The sequence below is a fragment of the Lepisma saccharinum genome, chromosome 11, assembly GCF_977018435.1.
Source record: "Lepisma saccharinum chromosome 11, izLepSacc3.1, whole genome shotgun sequence".
Lineage (NCBI taxonomy): Eukaryota > Metazoa > Arthropoda > Insecta > Zygentoma > Lepismatidae > Lepisma > Lepisma saccharinum.
Genome location: NC_139239.1, coordinates 57,812,603 through 57,836,284, shown reverse-complemented (window position 1 = coordinate 57,836,284; position 23,682 = coordinate 57,812,603). Strand labels below are relative to the sequence as shown.

At 37.7% G+C, this 23,682-nt stretch overlaps 2 protein-coding genes across 10 annotated transcripts in view; one reads left to right on the top strand and one right to left on the bottom strand.

Annotated features, from left to right (window-relative positions):
• Hibch (3-hydroxyisobutyryl-CoA hydrolase) overlaps positions 1 to 2,511 on the bottom strand; it is a 12,106-nt gene extending 9,595 nt beyond the window's left edge. The window contains exon 1 of one of the 6 annotated variants that reach the window (XM_083131151.1): positions 2,467 to 2,511. Coding sequence is in view for 2 of the 6 variants with exons in the window: in XM_083131146.1 (XP_082987272.1) it covers positions 1,208 to 1,264 (57 nt within the window). In the remaining 4 variants the exon portion in view is untranslated. Of the gene's footprint in view, positions 1 to 1,207; positions 1,295 to 1,353; positions 1,575 to 1,615; positions 1,660 to 2,466 lie in introns of those variants that run through there. The other 5 variants (XM_083131150.1, XM_083131147.1, XM_083131146.1 and 2 more) reach the window with 5 other exon arrangements.
• Positions 2,478 to 23,682, top strand: LOC145994826 (cilia-and flagella-associated protein 96-like). 4 transcript variants are annotated; one of them, XM_083131153.1, is made up of 7 exons: positions 2,478 to 2,557; positions 5,856 to 5,982; positions 7,215 to 7,374; positions 7,718 to 7,830; positions 9,818 to 9,947; positions 17,810 to 18,029; positions 23,218 to 23,682. In XM_083131153.1, exons 2-7 carry the CDS (start codon positions 5,892 to 5,894, stop codon positions 23,446 to 23,448), a joined length of 945 nt encoding a protein of 314 aa, XP_082987279.1. In that variant the 5' UTR covers positions 2,478 to 2,557; positions 5,856 to 5,891; the 3' UTR covers positions 23,449 to 23,682. The 4 variants fall into 4 exon arrangements, with proteins under 4 accessions (XP_082987279.1, XP_082987278.1, XP_082987281.1 ...); XM_083131152.1 differs by lacking the exon at positions 2,478 to 2,557 and adding an exon at positions 2,561 to 2,684; XM_083131154.1 differs by lacking the exon at positions 2,478 to 2,557 and adding an exon at positions 2,841 to 2,939.

Here is a 23,682-nt window from a genome sequence, read left to right as displayed (position 1 = left end):
TTATGTTGAAAAAACAACTTGAAAATTACCTTACGCACTTCTCATGGACAAGATATGCTCCGTCGACAAGCGACAGTAAATATCCTAGAAGCATGGGAATGAATGTAGAAGTAAATCGAAACCTTAGTATAATGCATTTAGGGACTTTATCTTAATGCTAAGGGAACCAAACCTAACCTGCCTAACCTAATCACGAAAGCATATATTTAACAAAATCCTAAGTAATCGCTAAAACTCCGCAGTATGTGTCAACAGACATACATCGAAATCGAACCATGTAAAAATTGCATTCATAGCATGATGAAATCGCAATAAAACAAAAGGAACTTGTGCCGTGACCTGTGTTCTGGAATAACAAGAGATTAATAACTGCGAAGTACAACTACTTACCATCATGGTAACAATTAGATAAGTCGGAAACACATTTCTTGAAATTTACAGGAGAAAAGACGAGAAAGTACTTACGCAATTGAGTTCTTGTGGACTTTATAAAGACGGAGAAATTGTTTTTTTTTCAAATCGTGCAACTTATTTGGCCTGTAAGTAAGGTATTTTTCGTCATTCATGCATCTCCGTTGCACGATAGCTCGTGCCACCATTGCGGTTGACTACGTGAATCAAATTTTCGATTCAAAACGTTTTGTGAATAGCTTGTGCGGCATTTATAGGTTCATAGGTTTGAAAACACTGCACATCAGCTGACGATACTGCATATCAGCTGACGACAGACAACGTGAGTCAAGATTTGGCCGCCGAATTAGCAATGACAAATAAATAATTATGTTAAAAATGACGCTTTTTTCATGGAAAAGAAAGTGATCCCAACTTGAAAAATGTTCCGCTGTGCATATGAGGTAAGTAGAAATGATTTTTACATGAAAATAAACGAGTTAAATGTGTCTCCGGCATATCTAACTGGTACCGACCATCATTACGTTATTGAAATGAATCCCAGGAAGTGACTGGCATTTGCTTCAAAGTATGAAATATGCTTTTGACTTTGAGAAATAAGTATGATACCTTGGTGTACAAATACATTTTAGACATTGCATGTAAATTTGGTTATTTTTTTAGTAATTTGAGCTGCAAAATTTATTGTATCCATGGAATGCGTTCAGTATCACAAACCACGCAGTTTTAAAATTAAAAAAATCTACTCGAAAGCATTAATTTATTAATATGTACTATATATGAGACATAAGCGTACAATAGCATACATAATGTGGAAGACGACGCAGGCTTTTGGCGTAAAAACAGACCTCATTAAAAATCCTGGACACACACATACTGCAAATTTAAATTAATATACTATCTTAACACCTGAAGTTTAGCTTTTATTAGGGCAATATTTACCATTGCAAAAACTCCGAAATATAATTCGTTCAATTTATAAAGCTTATAAAAGACACGACTATCTGCTACTACGGATGGCAAGCAATTATTCTTATCTTTTTAGATGCATTAGTATATGCTGTACTTTGACCTCGCTCAGAAAAAGGAATCTTTCAAATTGTTATTTGTTAATGACACACTGCACATATTTCTTATGCAAAACTGGGAGTGATTTTACAATACCGGGAATTTCTCCATTTTGTTTGAAATTTGGCATACTCACTAAATTAGGGCTCCTAATCACAAATCTGAAGTTAAAATTTGGCGCTCACGTGTCAAACTTGCAAAATAAGAGAGTCAGTCATCGCAACCGACAATACACAATTGCTCATTATTTATCGCAAGATTTTCCGTTTCGAATACTTAAAGAACGAAATATATATATTCCTGATATTACTACGACCCTAAATTTTTTAAACTATGTTTCCTAACCTAACCTAGCCTAACCTAACCATGCGCCAATGGTTCGTGGGGCTAGCGGCAATGGTCCGTGGAGCTAGCCATAATTCAGGAATTTCTATACGTGAGCGCCAAATTTTAAGTGCAGATTCGTGATTAGGAGACCCAAATTAGTAAGTATCCGAAATTTCAAACAAATTGGAGAAATTCCCTGTATTGTTAAATTATACCAAATTTGGTAACGCTCTAAGGAAAAATATATGATTATCATGTACATGCAGTGTTACCAACAACAAAACTAATATTGTACACACGCGCGGTACACAAGGCACGCATTTTTAACTTGAGCTGAAAAAAATCTGTACCAATTTAATTCGGTTGCTTCATTATCTACCTTCATAGATCTACCTATTATTTTTTAACATGCATGTGTTGAGATAAATATATTTTAAAAAACATGAACATTGCGTAAAAAACACTCCGTGCATGATCAACAAGTTTCAAATGAAAAATAATCCATGTGCTGTCTTGTCTCGTTCCCTGAAATCTTGAAATAAATCATCTATGCATTTGACTATATGGCTTCATAAAGATGTAAACTCAAAATGTTTAGAATATTTTCTCTGGGGTACTTTTCTATAATTATTGTTGTCATTCGTCCAGGAAGAACCATACCTAGATTGAAATTTCGAAGTTGGCAACCGCTGAATCAGCTGATTTTTAGATACCGGAAATGGAAATGCTGCTGTCATTTGTTTGCCCATTGGTAAGTCATTCGAACTTGTCCCGCAATATTTTTAGAAATAATATCTTAATTTATAATCAGCTTTGTGCCCAGGCTTGCTTTGTTGTTCCAAAGAATTTTTGGAGAAGACGTTAGAGAAATTGAAATCGTAAGTGGTATTTTCGTCATTCTGGAGAATAGTTTCACGAACCTATAGCTCAATCTCCATATGCGATATTGCAATCGTGTGAGAACCAGAGGGACGTAACTCCAATTTATCAAATTTACGAGAGGAAATAATGTATTCTTATTAATATGTCTGACTCCTAAAAAGAAGCGGTAAATTGGAGATACGTGACTCCATCTTGTGCTAAGGACTAGAACTGGAGTCATGTTGAGCTGATGCGCGCTAAACATGAACAAGGTATTCTCCGTTGACAAGCGACTAAGTATCGTAGAATTAATGTAGAAGTAAATCAGAACCTTAGTAGGGAGCGAATTTACAATACCGGAAGTATCTCCAATTTGTTTGAAATCCGGCATACTCACTAATTTTGGCCTCCTAATCATGAATCTGCAGTTGAAATTTGGCAGTCACGTCTAGAAATTGCAAAATGAAACGAAATATGTGGGCCCCTTGAACGTTGGCACTGCCCATCATACTAGCTGCCAGCCGCCACTGTACCAAGAAACTGCTTATGTGATACAGAAAGTCTTTCTTTGATAAAATGTATGATGCTTGTGTCATCTCCTCTTGCTTCAGCTGGTATGTTCTACCGGTGGCTGTTACAGGGTCCACTTTGCAAAGGAGTGCATGTCTTGGGATTTTAAGAACATCTGGTCACCTTGGATAACTAAATGACTGTGTTGGACTACAAGGATGCAAGAAAGACACCTGCACTTCATGTTCTACATCATCTTTCAAAAGTACACATCCCACCCACCAATTGGCATCATACGCACACGCTACAAAACCTGTGATGTGTTCAAAGGGTACATTTTCAACATCTGCATTAACTTAACACAATGTACCAAAGTTTCTTCAGATGCAGAAAACACTTTAGTCTCCTTGCTTTTCTGTGCTTACTGGTGTGAATGCATGAAACCTCTGAGGCAATGTTACAGCTTCACCAATCCGTGTCTGTAAAAGTCTCTCTTTTTCCAAATATTCGTCATTTGTCACATAAAAGAAAGTTATTGATGGAATGTTTTCCTTTCCCCACTCAAATTGCTGGAGTGGTGTCATGATTTGGTTTTGAAAGAGGATTCTGGAGACTAGATTTGGCTGCCAACCCCTTTACTGTACCATATAGTGGTTTGGATCCCACTTTAAACTGTAGGTCCAGTCCCGATTAGCCATACTGTGCATAAAGTGGACTTAAAACAGCAAATCAATCAATCTTTACTGTCCCTCCAACACCATCATACACTCCCTTACCATGTGTTGTTGCATAAAAATGCCACTCAGCTGCAATGCCATCGCAATATCTATGATGGTTGCACAAATTTGCAAAGTTTTTGCAGTTCTTATATTGCACTGCTGAACCACCAGAGAAGTAATATACTGTCTGTAAGTTTGGCAGACAATCAATTTTCAAGAAATAATTCTTGAAGCTTTCCTGGCGGCGAATATTGAAGAGGTTTTCTCAGGAATCACCTGGCTGATTGCCTGTGAAAACCTCTTCAGTTGTCAAGATATCTAAAAGTTTGCTTTGGAAAACGTGGACAAGAACTGTATTGTGAATCAAGCAGTTTGAAATGAAGACATAATGCTTATGTTTTAGAATATCTTCATTGACCTTAAAATATACTACAAATGGATGAACTGTTGCCATTGAGTTGTTCCAGTGGAACCCTTGTACCTCATCCTGCAAAATATATGAGTAAGTCTCAGCAAAATCACATGTCACCACAGCTTTATCATGCACTAGAGAACTTTTTTTCCTTTCAGAAAAATAAACTGATTGCTGTTTGGCTATAAAATCGTGTCTCTTGAGGTTGATCAACTGATTTGAAAAATCTTGAACAAATTCCTCTGTGGATTTAGTAATTGTCTCAAAAGAACAGTGATCCACTGATATCCATTGCTTGTAGGTTATATTTTCAATCATCTCTTCTTCAAGGCTTGTTAGCAAGGCTTCTTTGAAATCAATTATGCTGGGACAGGAATCACACTCATCTAGAAAACACTTCTGTGGTACCCTACACATTATTTTTGAAATTATTTTTGAAAGACAATCTTGGTATGTTTTTAATGGATTTTCATGTCCTGGCAGAGTTATTTTATTTAAGTGAGCTCCATCTCTCATTAGTTTAACATTTTGATGAATGGTACAAGCACATACAGTTATGGCTCCTGCTATTGTGCAACTCTTTGATCTTAATTCAACAAATTTTGAAAACCCAATATTAAGTAGATCAAAAACTATTTGACATAGATCAAATTGATGTCATTCTCTTCAGCTTTTAATGAGCTCTAATTTGAACATGACTATTGTGATGAAAATATTGCTTCTGTATTTATAATGTGGTTATGTATGTAAAATATGATACCAAAGAGATACCACGAAATTTTGACTGAACCTTCAGTAGATGTGTACCCATATGTGTAAAATTTTTAAAAATTTGGTTTTTTTTAAACACTTTCAAAATTTGGTTTTCGCCAAAAAAAAAAAAACAAGCATGGTGTATATAAAATGAAAACCCTCTTCATAAGCTTTAAAATGAGACCATGCCCAGCCCTGTAGTTGAAACTGGTCTCTTGCAAATTGTATTTAATGTTTCAGCGGTGAGTGGTTTTTGGGCAATTTTGTTAATTTTCAAATTTCAATAACTCAAAAACCGGCAACATGAAAAATAAAAAAATAAAAATTTTTCCATATTTCAGATGATGATAAACATGTATAGCAAAATTTAGCCAAATCCATGACATCAAAGGTTTATGCACTGGTTGATTTGAAATGGAATTACCCATTTAGCTCTTCTGACCCTCTTTCCTTTTATCCATGAGTATTAAATATATTTATTTATTTATTTAGTGAAATTTCCAGTACAGCATAAGCCATTTTAAACTGAAAAGAAAATAGTAAAACAAAACAAAAACAGTACCAAGATAAACAGAACTCAGTTTCACAATAGCATTACTTATGTACAATTTTTTGTAGGTTCATGATAAATGACAAATAACAGCTGAAAATATATATTTAGTTTGAGATATTGTTAAACTGATTAGGTAGCTAGTATGTGATGGAATTTTTCTAAAATTTGAGTAATAATTTTTTCTTCTAAAATTTGAAATAATCTATATTTCTGTGCAATGAAAGAGTATATTTTTCTGTAGGAGTTTGAGTCCATTTGAAGTCATCTACCTTCCAAAATGTCAAAGAATATGAAGCCAGATTTAGATCGATGTGGTCTATTCAAGGAGATAGGCTTCTTACAAGGGCCTTATATATCACCAAACTCCTGTAAGTATAATTGCATTTTAGATGCGCAGCAGTAAGTTTATTGTGAAACATTTTAAAAATATTTTTAAAACTGATGACTATGCTTCAATATAGTTTTATATTAGCACCAAAATTCTCATTGAGCAGCTGGCTTCTTAACCCCCAGTACCTTGGATAATGTTAATAGGCTTGAAATAGTAGAACTACATTTTTTCAGTAGGCTAGATGTAAGTTTTGTGTTTACTTACATTGAGTTTTCAGATTTAAGTTAGAAGAATATGTTATATGTTGAGTTTTCAGATTTAAGTTAGAAGAATATGACAGTAGAAAACTTCTTACGTCACGTGCCGGCAACATATTTGTTAAAACACTAAAATAACACACAAACAGCACGATGCTGTTTGTGTGTTATTTTAATGTTTTAACAAATTAGAAGAATATGTTATATGTATCGATGAAAATACATCTAAGATGCTATAGTCATTTTTCTGACTATGTATTGTAGATTTTATAATAAGAATAATAAAGCATTATAAAAATAATCTATACCCTTAGTAACATTTTTATTTACTTATTTACTTAAAATGCATATTTAGTTTAAAATGCCCAGATTATTGAAAGTGCTGTTGAGTGTAGACTACATAATTCACTCTTGAAAAATCTCTGAAATTTTGTATTTGTTATGTTATGAATTCCTTTGACAGATATCAACTTTTCGAGGAGAGTGGGCCTGTCATTGTGTGTGAGAAAGTTTTAGTCTCTCCTTACCTTTTTAATGTGTTGTGTATGTCCTTTGCAGGTTTCTTTACAACCTTGCACTCTAAACCTTTCTGTAGGTGCTATTTACACCTCTTTCTAACTTTAAGGTAAGGTTTTAGATAAGAAAATTTACCTCGCATACTTTAAATGGTGCAAAATGGCTATATGTGCCGACACATCAAAAAAATTTAACTGATTCATTCTCTCTTCACCATTTCCAGCCTCTGGCTATTATCTTCCTGCTGCCTTCCCATACTGTTCTAATTCCATATGCTGAATGGAATGTGTTTTTTTTTACCTGTGTATCTGTAAAGACAAATCACAGCACACAGCTAGTTAAAATAGTTTTTTTTTTTAATTTTATGAGAAGCAGCACATATCAGCAAAGTATATTTTAATTTGTGTTTTGTTGTGTACCAATGTAAGTTTTTAGTTCAATCTACATAAATGCAAAAAATTGTTCTAGCAGCTTTAAAATGAGTTCTGCTTTGTAGCAAAATGGATCCGCTCGTCATTTAAAGGAAGGCAGATGTTGACAGAAACTCCCAAAATTAAGACAGCTTTACAAGATTGCTACTTAGATAAAAGCGCATTCAAACGCATTTTTGAGAATGAGGGTACCACTGACATGTTGAAATTTCGGAGAAAATTTGAGTAAGTGCAATAGTATTACACTGTAGAACAGTATATTTAATTTTACTTTACCATGACAGTTAACATTGATTTCTGAATAATTACTGTGGCAATAAATGGATAGAAATTTTGATCTCTTTCTCAGTATTTTTTTTTTCAGTACTGCTCAAAGGCAGATAAAAGTACGTAGATTAATGGAATTTACAAAATATTAAAGTAAACTTGCAGAAATTAAGCTATAAATGCTAAGTTAATCAAATAGAAAGCTTGCACTAAAATACAGAAAGTTCAAAATGCATGTAATTAGGAAAAGCAATTGTAAATGAATCAATTGGCATGTAATTTTTCTATGCTTGTTTTTCAGGAAGGAATCCAAGAAGAAAAATGTATCAAATAAGACTTTTATGCCACCCACTCGCTTGAAACCAATCACATCTCCAGGAGATTATTATGGTACATTTTCTGGCAAAATACAAGGTAAGATATTTTATAAGTGGCATTATATTTGTGGGGTCTATTAGTAATTATACAAAAGTGCTGTTTAATAGCATGTATAGTTATAAAACATATTATTTAACAATGTAGTGCATTGTTGTTTTAACCTGTTTTTACTAAGTAAGGGTTCCATTAACATGTTTGAGTTTTGTATAAAATTTGAGTGAGTTCAGTAGCATTTAACGTTTGAGTGATTTATTGAAATTCACTGCGATATGATGGCTAGTAGTGATTAACAAAAATAAAAATTGTTGTATCCTTCTTAAAGCATTTTGTCCGAAAGTTTATACAAGTGATTCAGTTATCTAATTCATACAGGAGTTAAGTACACCTAATCTTGTCTTGGAATTTCATGTTGGAACTTGCATTTTATCTTACAGGAAACAAAGAGTTTGTTACACTACATGTGCAGCAATGGTCCAATCAGTATGGCATCTGACTACCACTCATGAGACCTGTTTGTTTGTTTTTTTTCTTCTGTTTTTTCAGGGTGGGTGATCTCTGGTGATAATTGTCTTCTGAAAATGTCCCTGCATAAAACACTGTGGGACTCACCACATTTCAATGCGGCAAATATATTGGACAGAGTTCAAGACCTTTTAAGATAAATTAAAAACAATGAAAAACATTGTTTTTCCTAAATACATCATTGAAGCAGTACATACTTTCTCGCTGAACAGTGCTCCTTTCTTAGATGTAGCAAAGGTAATACTGCACAGACACACATTAAGGAAGGCGTCAGAATAGTTAAAACTTGTTTTGATTGATTGATTTGGTTTATTCTACTCTGCTTTTCTCTTACTTTTTGGCAAATCGCGAAGATCAGGATGAGTAATGATATGATGAAATTGATGAAGGAACCCTCACAAAGAACACCCATTACCTGCCTGGGATTTGAACCTAAGACCTTTGACATTGTAGTGTGCTGTGCTAACCACTCCACCACGAAGGGCTGCAGTTAAAACTTGTAATAACTTAAATGACAGTTAGTGTGAAACGTAATTTATTCTTGCGTATCTATCATATGCCACATGTGCAACGAAAGAAACATCTAGCAGCACTGAGAATCTTCCAAACATCAGCTGTGGAACTTCCTCCTACTACTGCTCACACCTGTTTGTAACTCCATTTTGTCCTTGACAATGCCAGCAGGAAACTGCATAACGTTGGAACATTTGGGCTCTGACAGGCAAGATGAACAAGCCATTGTCTCCCGCAGAGAGAAATTTATTCTTATTGAATTGCAATATTTGAATGGCATCTTCTATATTGTGATTAACTTGTGGCTAGAAACTAGAATGTATGAACCTTGCATTTAGCTGGCCCCCGTGGTGGAGTGGTTAGCACATCATGCTACGAAGCCAGGGGTCCCAGGTTCGAATCCCAGCCTGGGCATGGATGTTTGTGACTGTCCATTCATCAATTTCATCATGTCATCACTCATCCCCATCTTTGTAAATTAGCCAAAAGTGGCACAAAGAGCGAAGTAATATAAAGCAATTCAATTAAATCAATGAACCTTGCATTTAGTTAAACTATAAACATTTTTCTTTTATGCAGTTGTGTGTGTTACCCTATTGCTACTAAACTGAATATGTTTGTGAAATTAGTATGCAATGGTAATTAGACATTATTCATTGTCTAGTGCTTTTAACTATACTTATTCTGACACTGCGTTTCAAGAGAGCACCATTTTAAATGGCACCTCTTGTTACGACTGCCTTCAACACCCAAGGTGTTTGTCTGGTGAGCTTATCATATTATATATAAAAAACTGCAACACATAGCAATACCTACAATTCACAAAATTTATTCAAGTAACAAAGAACAATATATTTTTTACAATCCAATAAAATTGACTGAACGTTTGTAACTTTTTGGATACCTTGTACTAAAGAACTTATGGTTTTACACTTCTTGTAATGTAACTATGTACTGTAATACAATAAAATTTTCCATTGATGTTTAGCAATGGACCCTGTGCGATACAAATTACCTCCTACTGGTGGAAAAGCACCCAAAAATGTTATCACTAATCCTGGAAAGAAAGGAGGACCTGGTTATGTTGATATTACATTTGCAAAATATCCAGAATACAAGTAAGTATGCATGTATATCAATTAAGAAAATTAGTACAGAATTTCAGGGAGTGCCATGGAGTAGTTGCTTGGTGCCCTGGACAGTGGCGCAGGAACGTTTTTCATTGGGAGGGGGTACAAAAATTAAACACTTACCACAATTGAAGAAATGTTTGATATTTCGAGGGCATGAGTATTCTGTGCCTCTATGCTTTTGTACTCCATACTTTCTACCTACTGTGAAAATGAGGTCATGACCTCGAAATATCGAACATTTCTTCAATTGTGGTAAGTGTTTACTGTCTCCTATGCCATTTTTGTTTATCTGCACTTCTGGCACCCTTTCTCATTCTAGCAAGGAGCAAGGAGGGCCAAAAGGGCTAAATCAAAGAAGGAGAAAGGAAACACTCACCGGACAGTGGAAAAATTCAAAATTTTCGCTAACTTAGTAGCATCATCGGTGTGAGACGGAACCGGAAGTTGGGGCCCTGCAGAGTTGCCCATTGAAGAAGAAGCAATGCATAGAACGAAAAAACACTGTTTTGTCACCAGGCTCGTCGAAAACTGTGTGTGTGTGGGATGGGTTGGGTTGGGAGGGTGAGGGGGGGCATTACTGGTTGACCTTGTTCAGGCCAGGTGGAGTGGTTGCACTCATGGCCGATATATAGGCCCTCTCCCATCTTTTGCGAACAGAAGTGTTGGCTGGTTGGGGTAGGAGATGGATGACCGCTACCTGGAAGCAGTCGTTGAAACGGATGTTCTGGTGGTTGGTGTGGACGGCGACAGTAAATCCAGGTTGTGGGTGGAGGAGCGGTGGTTATTGATGCAGAAGTTGAGGGCCATTGATGTTTCCCCCAGGTAAAAATCACCACAGATGTTGCAGGTGAGGATGTAGATCAGGTTTGAGGCGTGGCAGGTCCCTTTGGGATGGAGGGTAAATTTGCCAGGGGCCGTGTGCACCTGGAGGGTGTGAGAGGTAATGAGGATGGGGCAGGTTTTGCACCTAGGGCAGTTGCATTTGTGGGCAGGGGGTGTTGGTTCTGTGGTGAAGGAGTGTTGTGGACCAGGATGTTTTGGAGGTTGGGGGGGTGGGGGGGGGTTGAAAACCACTGGGCTTGCAGGAAATATGTTTTTGGTTTGGTTGGTGAGGATGATATTGGGTGATGAATGCAGGTGGGTTGGTGGCAGCAGGTTTCTTGGTGATAGTGGTGTGTGTGACAGCTCGCAATATTTGTTTCGTGACCAGGACGGAGGGATATCCACGGTTGACCAGGCCTTGGTGTAGGCGGAGGTTATAATTCTGGCGGGAGGTGGGTGAAGTGTTCAGGTGCTGTCCCCTGAGGGCCAGAGAGAATGGAATTGCTTTTTTGGTGTGGATCGGGTGGGAGCTGGAGAAGTGTAGGTATTGCATGTGGTTGGTGGGTTTTATGTGGATGGAGGTAGTCAGGTGCCCTCCCTCGATGGGCACGTCCACATCCAGAAATGTGATCTGGTTGGGGAAGTGCGTCCAGGTGAATTTTATGGAACGGAAGTGATTAAGTTGGTCCAGGAAAGCTGATAAGGAAGGTTCTCCATGTGTTCAGACGATGAAGATGTCGTCGATGAAGTGGAGCCAGAGAAGGGGTTGGGTATCCAAGAACTCTTGCTCAAGTTTGCCCATGAAGAGGTTTGCATAGGATGGGGGCATTCTGGTGCCCATGGCTGTACCTCGGATCTGTAGGAAATGTTGGTTTTCGAAGGTGAAATTGTTACATGTGAGGACAAGGTGGGCTAAGTGGGTCAGGAAGTTAGTGCTGGTGTTGTGAGGTTTAGGTCTGCTATTGAGGTAGAATTCTATGGAGCGGAGGCCATGGGCATGGGGTATGTTGGTGTAGAGGGAAGTGACGTCGATGGTGGCAAGGATGGTGTTTGGGAGCAATGGTGGAAGGCTGCTGATTTTCTGAAGGAAGTGGTTGGTGTCACAGAGGTAGGAGGGCAGAGCTTTCACAAGAGGCTGGAGATGGTAGTCAACAAAGGCTGAGATTCTTTCTGTGGGTGAGTTGTAGCTGGACACAATGGGTCTACCAGGGTTGCCAGGTTTGTGGATTTTGGGCAATAGATAGAAGGTGGGGGTGCGGGGATTCTCAGGAATTAACATGGCTGTGGTAGGAGCTGTCAGGCTTGCTTTCGGGTGTGGATGAAGTCCTGGATTTTTTTTGAGGTGTTCGGACGATAGGTCAACTGTGGTGGGTTTGTAGGTGGAGGGGTCAGCCAGCTGGCGGGTGGCTTTCACCAGGTAATCTTGAGAGTTCAAGACCACCGTGGTGGACCCCTTGGAGGATTTTGATGTTATGGTTCTTGCGGAGATCAGAGAGCTATCTGTTGGGAGGGGTTGAGGTTAGGTTGGTTCTGGAGGTCAATTAAGAAAGCTGTCGGAGGTGGTGAAAGTGATGGCAGTAATGTACCTATCCAAGGGGTGGTTGGTGGGGAGGGTCTTGGGAGGAGGGGGGCTACATTGAAGGAGGCTTGGGTGGGTTTCATTTGTAGTAGTTTGGAGTGAGGGATTTTTGGCCCAGAAATGTTGCCATCGGAGGTTGCGAGCAAAGGTGTGTATGTCAAAAAGCAGGCGTAATTGGTTGTGGCGGAGAAGGTAAGGCCTTTGGATAAAACAGCTATTTCATCAGTGTTAAGTTTATGGCTGGATAAATTGAGTACAGTCTGGTTGTTCTGGAGTGGGTTAGGGTCATTGGTGGTCGTAGATCTGGTGGGGGTGGGTTTGTCTGTGGACTGGTTGTTTCCCAAGGTGCAATGTGTGGAGGTGCAGATTTGGTTTTCAGGGGAGGTCTGTGGTGGTGTGGGAGGGGTGGGATATGGTAAAAAGGGGGGGGTCGGGTAATAGTGGGCATGTTGTTTTGGGACTGAAATTGGGCAGAAATGGAAGGGGGAGAGTGCAGCCAGTCTGAAAAGCTTGACGGCAGAGATTGGAGAGTTTTTGGAGGTGTTTAGTGTTAAGGTCACTGGCGATGGAATGGGCAGTGTACCAGAAGGAGTCTATTTTGTGATGGTGGTTACCTGGGGTCAGCAACAGGATTTTGGTAAGGGATTGAATACAAATGGACAGTTGCCGGGCGCGATTTACCTGGGATCGGTACATGGCGTGGGTCAGTTCAATAGCGAAATTTCTCGCTAGTGGGAAAATCGTGGGTTTTATGCTTGGGGCATGGTGGAAAACGGCAGTTTGGGTGTGAGGCTTTTGGGTGTTAGGCCTAATATCAAACAGGAGTGCAGGAAGTGTGCATGGGACGTAGCTTTGGTGTAGGAAACGATAAGAGATTGCAGGCGGTTCAGTTGAAGGGAGTTATACACGAAAGGATTCATACCAAAGTGGGAAAAAATGGATAAAAGCAAGGAGGGCCAAAACGGCTAAATAAAAATCAAAGAAGGAGAAAGGAAACACTCACCGGACAGTGGAAAAATTCAAAATTTTCGCTAACTTAGTAGCATCATCGGTGTGAGACTGAACCGGAAGTTGGGGCCCTGCAGAGTTGCCAGGTCCCCATCGATGTAGGAGCGGTGCGTAGAACGAAAAAATACTGTTTTGTCACCAGGTTGCATTTGTGGGCAGGGGGGGGGGGTGTTGGTTGTGTGGTGAAGGAGTGTTGTTTTGGAGGGTTGGGGGGGTTGGTGTTTGAAAACCACTCTGGGCTTGTCTGGAAATATGTTTTTGGTTTCAGGATCACTGTGGAGAATGGGGAGAAGAGAGTGTAGTGTGTGCCTGATTTTGTTGAGGTGAGGATGATATTGGGTTATGAATGCAGGTGGGTTGGTGGCAGCAGGTTTCTTGGTGGTAGTGGTGTGTTACATATAAATGAGGCCTCATAAACATTCCTACTTAATAATTTGTCTTCCTCACGTATAACTTCTCGTGCGAGTATCTCATGTTCCTCTTCCAATACATTCATTTATATGTAAAAATAGAGAGATCAAGCTGATTAGAGAAGATGGGAATATTGATGAAATATGGCTAGGAATGTTGAAAAATTGGGAAAAGCGTGAATATAAGGAAATCGGATTCAAGGTTAACCCAGACATTGAGCGGGAGGCAAGCATCATATGCGACTTCTCCTTTGGAATGAAGTAATGGTAGGGGAAGTTAGGGGAAGGAGGAAAATTGACTCACTCTCGACCTCGCGCATTTGAGTACATACCAGTTCCAGTCAACATGTGAATTGTGATCGGATAGTAACACGGGTTTCCACAGTTTTTATATGAGTTTTAAGGGATTTTAAAATGTGGGAATCATTCAACCTGTCCACGTAAAAACCTATATCCTTTCTAAATGACGAAGCTTTGTGGATTTCCGTAAAGCAGATTTTTTGACCTGAAGAAGGGGGCAGTTGCCACTGAAACGTTGTCTTTGACAAGTATATACTCACTGTACGTAAGTAAATAAGAAATTTTGATTTTATGCTTATATATGGTAGTGAGTAAGTCGCACACATCCAAAATATGAATTCAAACTTAGAGAGTTCCACTTCAGTTCATTGTAATTTTTAAGTCCCATAGCTACATATAAAAATATCTTTAAACAATTTTTGGCTGATGTGTACCACATCCCATGCTTTTTAGAAGTCGGTATTTTCTCAGGCATCTAGAGCATGTTGTATTATAAAACAAAAAAATGAGTTTAGATGGTTCCCAGTCAACTCGTAAGAGGTCTAACTTTGTAATATTTGTAAAGCATTTGACAATGCATTTATTTGTCATATAATTAGCTGTACCTAATGATGCTCTCAAGCACTGAAAGTACTACAGTATCATTCATTTCATGTAGAAAACCGAAATCCTTCAGATCTCAGAGCAAGCAAAGACAACCACACGCTCGAAAGTTTTTAAACTTTTCAATCTTTGGTGGACAATATGAAGAGCCAGCCAAGGTTTCTTTTTGTATGTAGTGGTATTAAATGTAGATATATGCGTGTGTTTTAGGGTGACATGCTAATTCCTCGTTTACGTGAAAATGTGAATTTTATTGTAATCAAAAGCATGTGCGTGTCACAGTTAAAGGTTTTCGCATCTACAAAGGAAATCCAATACCTATGCTCACCTTGCCGGCCTCCTTGGCAGAGTGGCTAGCATAGCACAGTACGAATCACGGCATGGGATGGGTGTTATTTGTGAGTGTCCCTTCATCTTATTATCATTCCTCCTCATCTTCGCGATTAGCCAAAAGTAGCAGATGCGAAGTAAAATAAACCAAATCAAACAATCCCATCTCACTCAAAGATCTTGTGAATCCAAACCAAAATCTACCAGTATCTACAGTGGAATGTGAAAGCAGGTTCAATGCCACAAACCTGACCTTAACTGATTAGAGATATCACTTAGAAGTTGTATACCTACTTTTCTTTTCTAACCCTCAGTGCATTGCTTTCATGCAGAAAAATTTGCAAGAAATTAGACTAAGTCTAAGTATCACGGTTCCCTTGACAAGCCAATTGGTAAACCATAGAACCTGCAGTGAGCCACATTTATCTCATGCATTCATCTGACTAATGTAATTTTCTTACAGTTTGACTTTAGAGTTTAACTTTAAATTGCGTTTGTGTTACATTCGATATCAAAATTAGATTTTAAGCAATTAATGCCCAATTCTAAGTACACCTAATATATAGGTAAAAATAAGTCCTCTCCCATTTAATAAAAACACAAATTGATCCCTGTTTTAATGTCTATGAAACATCTAAATTCACGTAGGAACGATATCGCGATGCAACGAGTCGAGAATTGTCACAACCTCATCTCTCGTCCCGTGTGGTGAGGTCTTTCTCGTTCCTGTTTGTGCTTATTTTTCTTTCGGTTACCACTGAGAAGTTATCGAAACTTATTCTAGATTCACTTCATGCTTAGATAGGCTAATCAGGATTGGATCTACAGTTTAAAGTGGAATGTAAAGTGCTGTGCATGTGGGACCCTTAAGGCGAGGTATCTCGTCCTGACACATGAAATATTTAGTTTAAGCAACACGTACTTTGTGTCACCACTCAAACTTTCACAACGTACAATATGTCATTAAAGCAAGAACTTTTCTTTATAACGTCTTTCTGCTTTACTTCCTGATTCTTCTCTTGAGGGTCTCTAAGTGAGGAACACTTGTTCAAAAACTCGTGTCTTGAGGTACCATCAGAGAAAGAAATCGCAGGTAGTCAGTGTGTGCTGTTCAGCTACCATATAATGTACCATACATTACTTTTAAAATATGCCTCTACCACAAAAGCAGGGTGTTCAGGGGTCCAACACTCCATTGCTACAGAAATGGCATCCCTTGTGCTCTTACCTAGCATGCTGGGTTTCTTCCCTACTGCAGGTCCTTGGGGAATACCAACCTTTGAATGTGGTAGATATATGTTGCTAGACACTGTATAACCCTTAAAAAAGACACATGTGAAACGTTGAGTACTAAAAACATTTGGTCACTACAAGGAAAAATATTGTTTTTAATTAGTGCTACTAGACCTATGTGAATACACAGACAAGCATTTAATATCAGAATCTAAATCAAAATGCATAAAATTTCAGCATCACTGCATGAAAGCACACCAGACATGACAGGTGCAACTTGCCACTTTCATGTGCTTGAAATTTTAAATGAGAATGGGTGATCTTGTGATCTTTTATAGGTTTTCCAATTTCAAACAAGAGTAATGTAATAAAAGAACAAAATCACCCCATAGGCCTGTGCTGAAGTTTGTCTATTTTGTTTCTTGTTAGACTATTAGTAGACTGTTAACGAAGTTACAGTCTCACCCGATGTACGTATAACAAATAATAAATTTTATAATTATACAAACTCAGTACTACTAGCGATGCAGATCAAGACACAACTTCGCCTTCATCATATGTTGCTTGCAATACTGTATTAGAAATAGTGGTGAGAATTGTGCATTGTATTGAAACAATCTTTCATTAGTGCATTTCACCTTGTTTAAGTCAGTCCCTGTAATATTGAAAAAAGTTTGTAATTTTTTTTGTAATATATGTTACCTCTTGAATTCATACATACCTAAATTAGGGATCATGTTTATTCTGGTTTGAAAATTACAGCTAGCAATGTAAATTAATTCTACAGTCAATAAAATAGTTTTTACCCGTGCAGTGTATAATCTCAGTTTTTCACCAGATAGAGTTAAAAACTGTAAAACTCCAATTGCTTGTTGCTGTATTTTCTCATTATTACTGTTACTGGAGGAATACAAATAAAAAATACAAACATGAAAATATATGCAGTTAACCGGTACTTTTTTTCTGGGAAAAAGGTTCCAGCATTCTTCATAATCAGTTGGCTATGGTGATACAAGTGATGTTGATGCCCATATATTCCTTTTGTTAACACGAAAATTAATAGTTTTTTTTTTGTCACTATGAGGAAAAGGTGCTGGTATTATATAGCATTGCATACTGCTAGAAAAAAAAGCACTGCAGTTAACTGTTGCATACTTTAAAAGTAATTGACAGGTTTAGATAAATGCCATTGTTAGATATGGTACAGTATATTGTTGGGCTGAGCTGATATCATATTAAACTGATACCAGTGTATTTGTTATGGGATGTCAGATTGGTAAAATATTTATAATTGTAAAACCTACTTTTACCACATAGTATTGATGCAATTTTTTTAATGTGCATTTTACGTATCTCCCACAATATTTGCACTCTAGAAAAATGTCAGCCTGCATTTTGCAGACCCTCTTGGATGAATGTAGCCTTGAAAAATATCAGTGATTCAATTCAGATCGATACTTTTCTGTTAGTGATACCACTGAATATCACCTCAGTCCAAGTATTATGCTTTAGAGCCTTCTTAATGTAAGAATGATCATTTTTTCTTTTTTTTCAATATACAGAACCAATCCTTATACAGACTTCCTAACAGTTCGGAAAGTGGTTTATGAAAAGTTCAAGAGAGAAATTCACCATGGCCCATTTCATAACAATATACACCCTGAGCCATACTTTAACAAGAACCCTTATTTTCAAGCTAATCCTGGTCCAACATACTACAAGATTAAAAAAGATGAGAAGAAGTTAAGCCGCCCATTTATTCCATCTTCTCCAGGAAAGAAGGTAACAAATTCTTAATGGTATTTGTCGACACATAAGGAATTTTTTACCTAATTATTTCCCAGAATGAAAGTAACATGCAATTTTGCCTAACAGTTTATTTTGATGTTAATGCTCTGTTTCATTTAATTTTGTCAACTTCGTATGAGATCCAATGACAGAACTGGATTTAAAATGTTCTCCACCCCTATGCCAATGTAAAATTGCACCCATCACACAATTCTGTGAAGGTGTTGTGGCACATTATTAGAGAAGGGCATTCCATCCCATATCTATAATTACTATCGGTTCTAAATAGTCCAGTCAAGGTTATGTGCTTTTGGAGTTTCCCCCTGCTTCCTCCACACCCCTGCCCCTCCAGGCTTGCCACATTTTTTCAAAGCTGCTCAGTCGACACTTCACGCCTTGCACTATATGGCTGATTTCGTTTTCACTAGTGTTTTGTGTAAGGGTTATTTGGTTTTCTATTTATTATTAGTGATATTGAGGAGCAGCATCTTACTTGTGGTATATTAGCCGGTGGAAGAAAAGTATCGTACATGCCTGCCGAATGGACATTAGAAGGCAAACTAACGTTTTCAAATGTTTACAAGTTTTTCAAGAATCTTGCCCATAACGAAGAAGCCAGAAAGCTACATGTACTTTAATGTAGTAGTGGTGATCTGTACATAGATATGTGGCTGCTGTATCTTTTTCATCATTGTTGTTGTTAAGAATTGTTTCCTCTTTTGCTTATTCAGCTGGCCTGTTTGTCGCTTTCAATAATTACCTAGCTTTTAGTGCGAGATTTTTTTTCTTTTTTGAGCATTGTTGTTAAAAGCATCACTTAGTTCATTATGATTGTAACTTTGTATGTTATAATTTCAAAACATGTGCTTCTTGGTTGTGATAAAAACTTGCAAAAATGAAGTGCTGGTTCAGTGGCATAGTCCGATGATGGTCGACTTTCGATCTTGCCACTGAAGTTCAGTGGTTAGAGTCCTGGCCTTGTGTTCTGTTTGAGTGTCCCTTCATCAATGTCATCTAATCATCATTCATCCTCATTGTTGCAATTGGTCAAAAGTGGCAGAAAAGCTATGCTAAGTAACAGAAATACAAAAAATTAAGCCAGTTACTATAGTAGCCTTCACTTCATGGGCATATTTTTCATAGAAGCCTACTAAAAGTTGATTGGTATTTGATGTATGTTTCATGTTGTCTTCATTTTCAACATTGTATCCTCTAAATTTCATTCAGTATCTCCTCAGCACCCCTAGATGATTAATCATGGCACCGCCGCTGTTACAGAGTGAGAAATAGTAATGATTCTTACTGTGGACGAGGTACAAATATAATACAGGGTGTTCGAGACGAAACACCCTAATTTGAACTGTCTGTAATACGACATGTATTCAATGCATAAAGAAGATTGATACAACAATGGATACGCAGAGTTGTGAAGTTTTGTTTGTGCAATCACACCATTTCTACATGTGCCCCACGAGTGGTGTGGAGGATGTCTAATCGATACTTGATTTCACACCAGGTAGCCTGTAGCATCTGTGGCGTAACTGTCTCAGTAGCAGCCCTAATCCTCTCACGAAGCTGTTCCACAGTTGTCACTTTGATAGAGTATACCTTGTCCATAACATACCCCCACAGGAAGAAATCCAGGGGACTAATGTCAGGTGACCGGGGTGGCCAGGTAATTGAACCACCTCTCCCAATCCATCTTTGTGGGAACTCCTCATTCAATATGTTCCAGACTGTCAAATACCAGTGTGGAGGTGCTCCATTCTGCTGGAAAAGCAGGTTTTGGTGTTGATGTGTTATCTGAGGGAACACAAAATTGTTTAACATATCAAGAAATGTTTCACTTTTCACCACCTGGAACGATACAAAATAAACGAATCCTTACTATTCATTACCTATTTAAAATTTCCACAGCTAAGCTACCATGTACCACCTAACAAAATGGTCTTGGTTGTTTGTTATGTTCAGTATAAGTGTTTCAAATTAGGGTGTTTCGTCTCGGACACGCTGTATTTTGTGGAGTTATGGGAAATATTTTGTTCCCCCAGTAAGTAAATGAAGCCTGGCACAAGTGACAGGCATCGCGCAGATGAGCGCAAGATCAATGTGCAGCAAAATTTGTTCAAATAAAACATAAAATATAGCTGACATGTCACGCAAAAGATGTATGTGTTTTTAAAATTAATTTCAATGTTTTATTACAAACTTTCTCCCTGAAATTTCTTACGTGATCAAATAGAGTGCAAGTTAGCCAGCTACAATATTTTACATTACATAACTGGAAATTTTTTGCAATTCTCTGAACATTTTACTTTCTTAATTAAAATGCTTACAGTGGAACCTCGATTTTCCATGGGAGGCACAGAGTGGTTTGGATCCCACTTTAAACTGTAGGTCCAGTCCCGATTAACCTTACTGTGCATAAAGTGGACTTAAAACACCAAATCAATCAATCGATTTTCAGTTTTTCAGGGGACCAAGCTGAAAAAACTTAAAATGTGGGAAGATGTAAAATCGAGGAAAATTTTATGACAAATTGCTGTGTTGGGACCATCAAGATTGAATGTATATTGCGGGAAACGTAAAATCGGGGTTCTACTGTATACATTTTGTGTGCAAAATATCTACTGTAGCCATCTATGAACCTTAAGAATGTTCCATTATTTTTTTCAACCCTCTTCTGCCACTGCTTCTATCATTTTTTACAGTTTGAAGTAGAAAATAATAATTTTCCTTATGAATTTCATGGAAACATGTTTTATTTATTTTTCTGAATGACCAAGGTAATATTTCAATTTAAAAATTATCTCGTAATGTTCTGTATTTTAAGTGCTATTTTCTTGAGATTTTTTAAGACTTATTATTGAAAGTTGAAATTGTTGCTTATTGGCAACACTGTAGGTAGGTGGCATGACCTTAACTAGTGTGTTTTGGTTGACTAGTGTGTTTTGGTGGTGTCAGCTACAACATCAAAAATATTCGCAACAATCTTGTTTTGCTGTTACAATTAGCATTTTTTTAAAAATCTTTTTCAAATTACTTGTATACTAACTACGACTCAGTTGGGCTAAGTAACCACATATCCACTTCACATAATACTTAGACAGAGAAATTCAATGCCTCTTTCCCATCACAACTTTCATTCAAAATAGATAATGTTTTCCCTGTTGCTTTCAAATGTGGAGCTCTGTTGACTTGTTTAATGCCTTTGCACCTTCAAGAAAATTCAAGAATTTTATTTTCTATTAAGAGATTCATGCATATTTCTATTTTTTGTCACCAAAAACATATTTCTGTATTTCCAATCGCAAAGGTTCCTCATGCCAGTAGCTGTGAAAATCATGGAACAGATTGGCTTCTCTTTGGTATGAATTGTAGTTGACTTCAGAACATAGCACTAGTATGCTTAGTTCAAATCACTGGTGACTAGTAAAAAAAAAAAAAAAAAATGAAAGGAAATACCTGATTGGCATTACAATGGGCATTTCTACAGTGAAATTCGTGCACTTCTTGGCCCTTGCACAGTGCTCGCTTATACCCATTGTTGTATGTATATAGGCTTATATGTATCAGCCAATATTTGAAGCTTAAACTTCAAATGTTGAAGCTGTGATGTGGCAATGGACGGTTTTATTCCTTTGGAATAAGTTAGTAATATTCTGAGTATGCAAATCGTTCTGATAATTTACTAGTTCCCCTTCATCGCTTTTAAAATTAGTGTTTCGCTGATTGATCATGGAATTTTCCCTCTCACAATAAAGAGTAACAGTGTCTCACTAACGTATGTTTTGGTGTGTACTAAAGCAGATGTTCAATGCACAATGGAACCAAGCAACACTGTTGCCATGCTACACTCTTAACTGAGGATCACCAATATAAACCCTCGAAAGCGGTTCAAATCTGGGAACTTTTCTAACGGAAGCGGTCCCGGCACCCACCCAGCATCGAATAACATGGGTACCTGGGGGTTAAAGGCAGTCAGGGGCATGATGCTGATCACATCACCCCCTATATGCCTTCATGGCATGGTGCTAAGCACAGGGGCGCACTTTATTTATTTATTATTTATTTTTTTTAACCCTCAAAAACTGCATTTTTATCCCAAAAGTGTACTGTTACCGGCCATGCCCGGAAAACCTATCCTAAGCATTTCCCAACTCCCGAGAACACTATAAATGGGGTTAACAACTGCCTCAGGAGAAGCCAACTAGAACGCCAAGGATCGAGATCGTGTCGCAAGGGCGTGACAGTGCCAGATGCAGAAAATTGACTACAGGGTCACCCAGAAGCCATGGAGCCCAAGGCCAGCCAGCGGGACCCAGCCGACCACTCCAGCATCCAGGATCGAAATAAGTACCTTCCCCTTTATGGTGCTATTCCTTTTGCCCCTAACTTCTCCCTTTAGTCAACTACTATTAGCACAATAAAAGCTCAGTCAGTTAGCCATTTACTTGTGTTTCTTTAATATAACTGCTCTACCTCTGACTCGTCGTCTGTTGGTCAACGGGTCCTACCCTCGACTACAGAGGGTGAAATCCGGTACGGCTAAGGTTTTAATGCCCTCAATTGTGTCTCAGGTTTTAACGCCCTCAATTGTGTCGTCAGGAACCAGCCCTGGGACAGAACCTTAGCTCATAACTGTACAGCCATGCAGCACAGAGTTATGTTATTTATTATTTCTGTTGAAAAATACAACTTTCTGTGTACACTGTGTTTCAGACAGACGAAATAAGCCGTGACCAGCCTATGGAGTGTGAATACTTCTACACAAAATGCATGAAACTTAGCAAATGCAAAAGCTGAAAATAGGGAATGCAACGTGATATATAGATGGTGATACATGCTACGTGCATGATTTGTGAAGAAGGGTTATACTCAGCAATTTTACTTTGCTGGCATGATGCTGTAGGATATTATTACTTTTAGTATGTTCTCCAACAGAAAAGTAAATTACAGTGGCAACCATGAATTATTGCTGTATTCATACAGGATAGAACATGCTTTTTTTATCAAGGGCTCATAGCTACAAAACAAGAACTTCATGAGCAAGATGTTACAAAGGAAAGTTGTTTACCCTGATATTCTCTACACCCTATGAACATTTGCTGGTGTTGTGCAGAAACAACCTGTATAATTGAGTGTATGCTACAGCATTAATTTTTAAATGTTTCACTTTCAGCTTGGTGGTTGTAAAGCTGGCTGCTTTCATAAATATCCAGAGCATTCCAATGAAAGATACTTCGCCAACCTTACTAATTTGATCAAGAAATCATCACAGAAACCACCTTCTAATCCAATGGTTTTGTCCATATGGAATAAAACTTATCCTGTACGATCCATTGTAAATCTTAATATTGATTTTAAAGTGAACACCAGCAACTACAAATCCATGAAACCATTTGTATATTAGAAGCATGGAGGAAAATCTTAATTTCTTCATGAAATTAACAGACGAATTCGTACATTTGTAATGTGTCATCATCAGCATCTTAAAGAGCAGAAAAATCTTTTCCATATGGCACACTGTATTGTATTTACCATTGCTTTCAGTTCAAGTAATAATATTATATTGATTATTATCACTATGTATTACATTTAAATAAACTATAGGAACGAATATAACAAGAATATGTCTTAAAGCTTA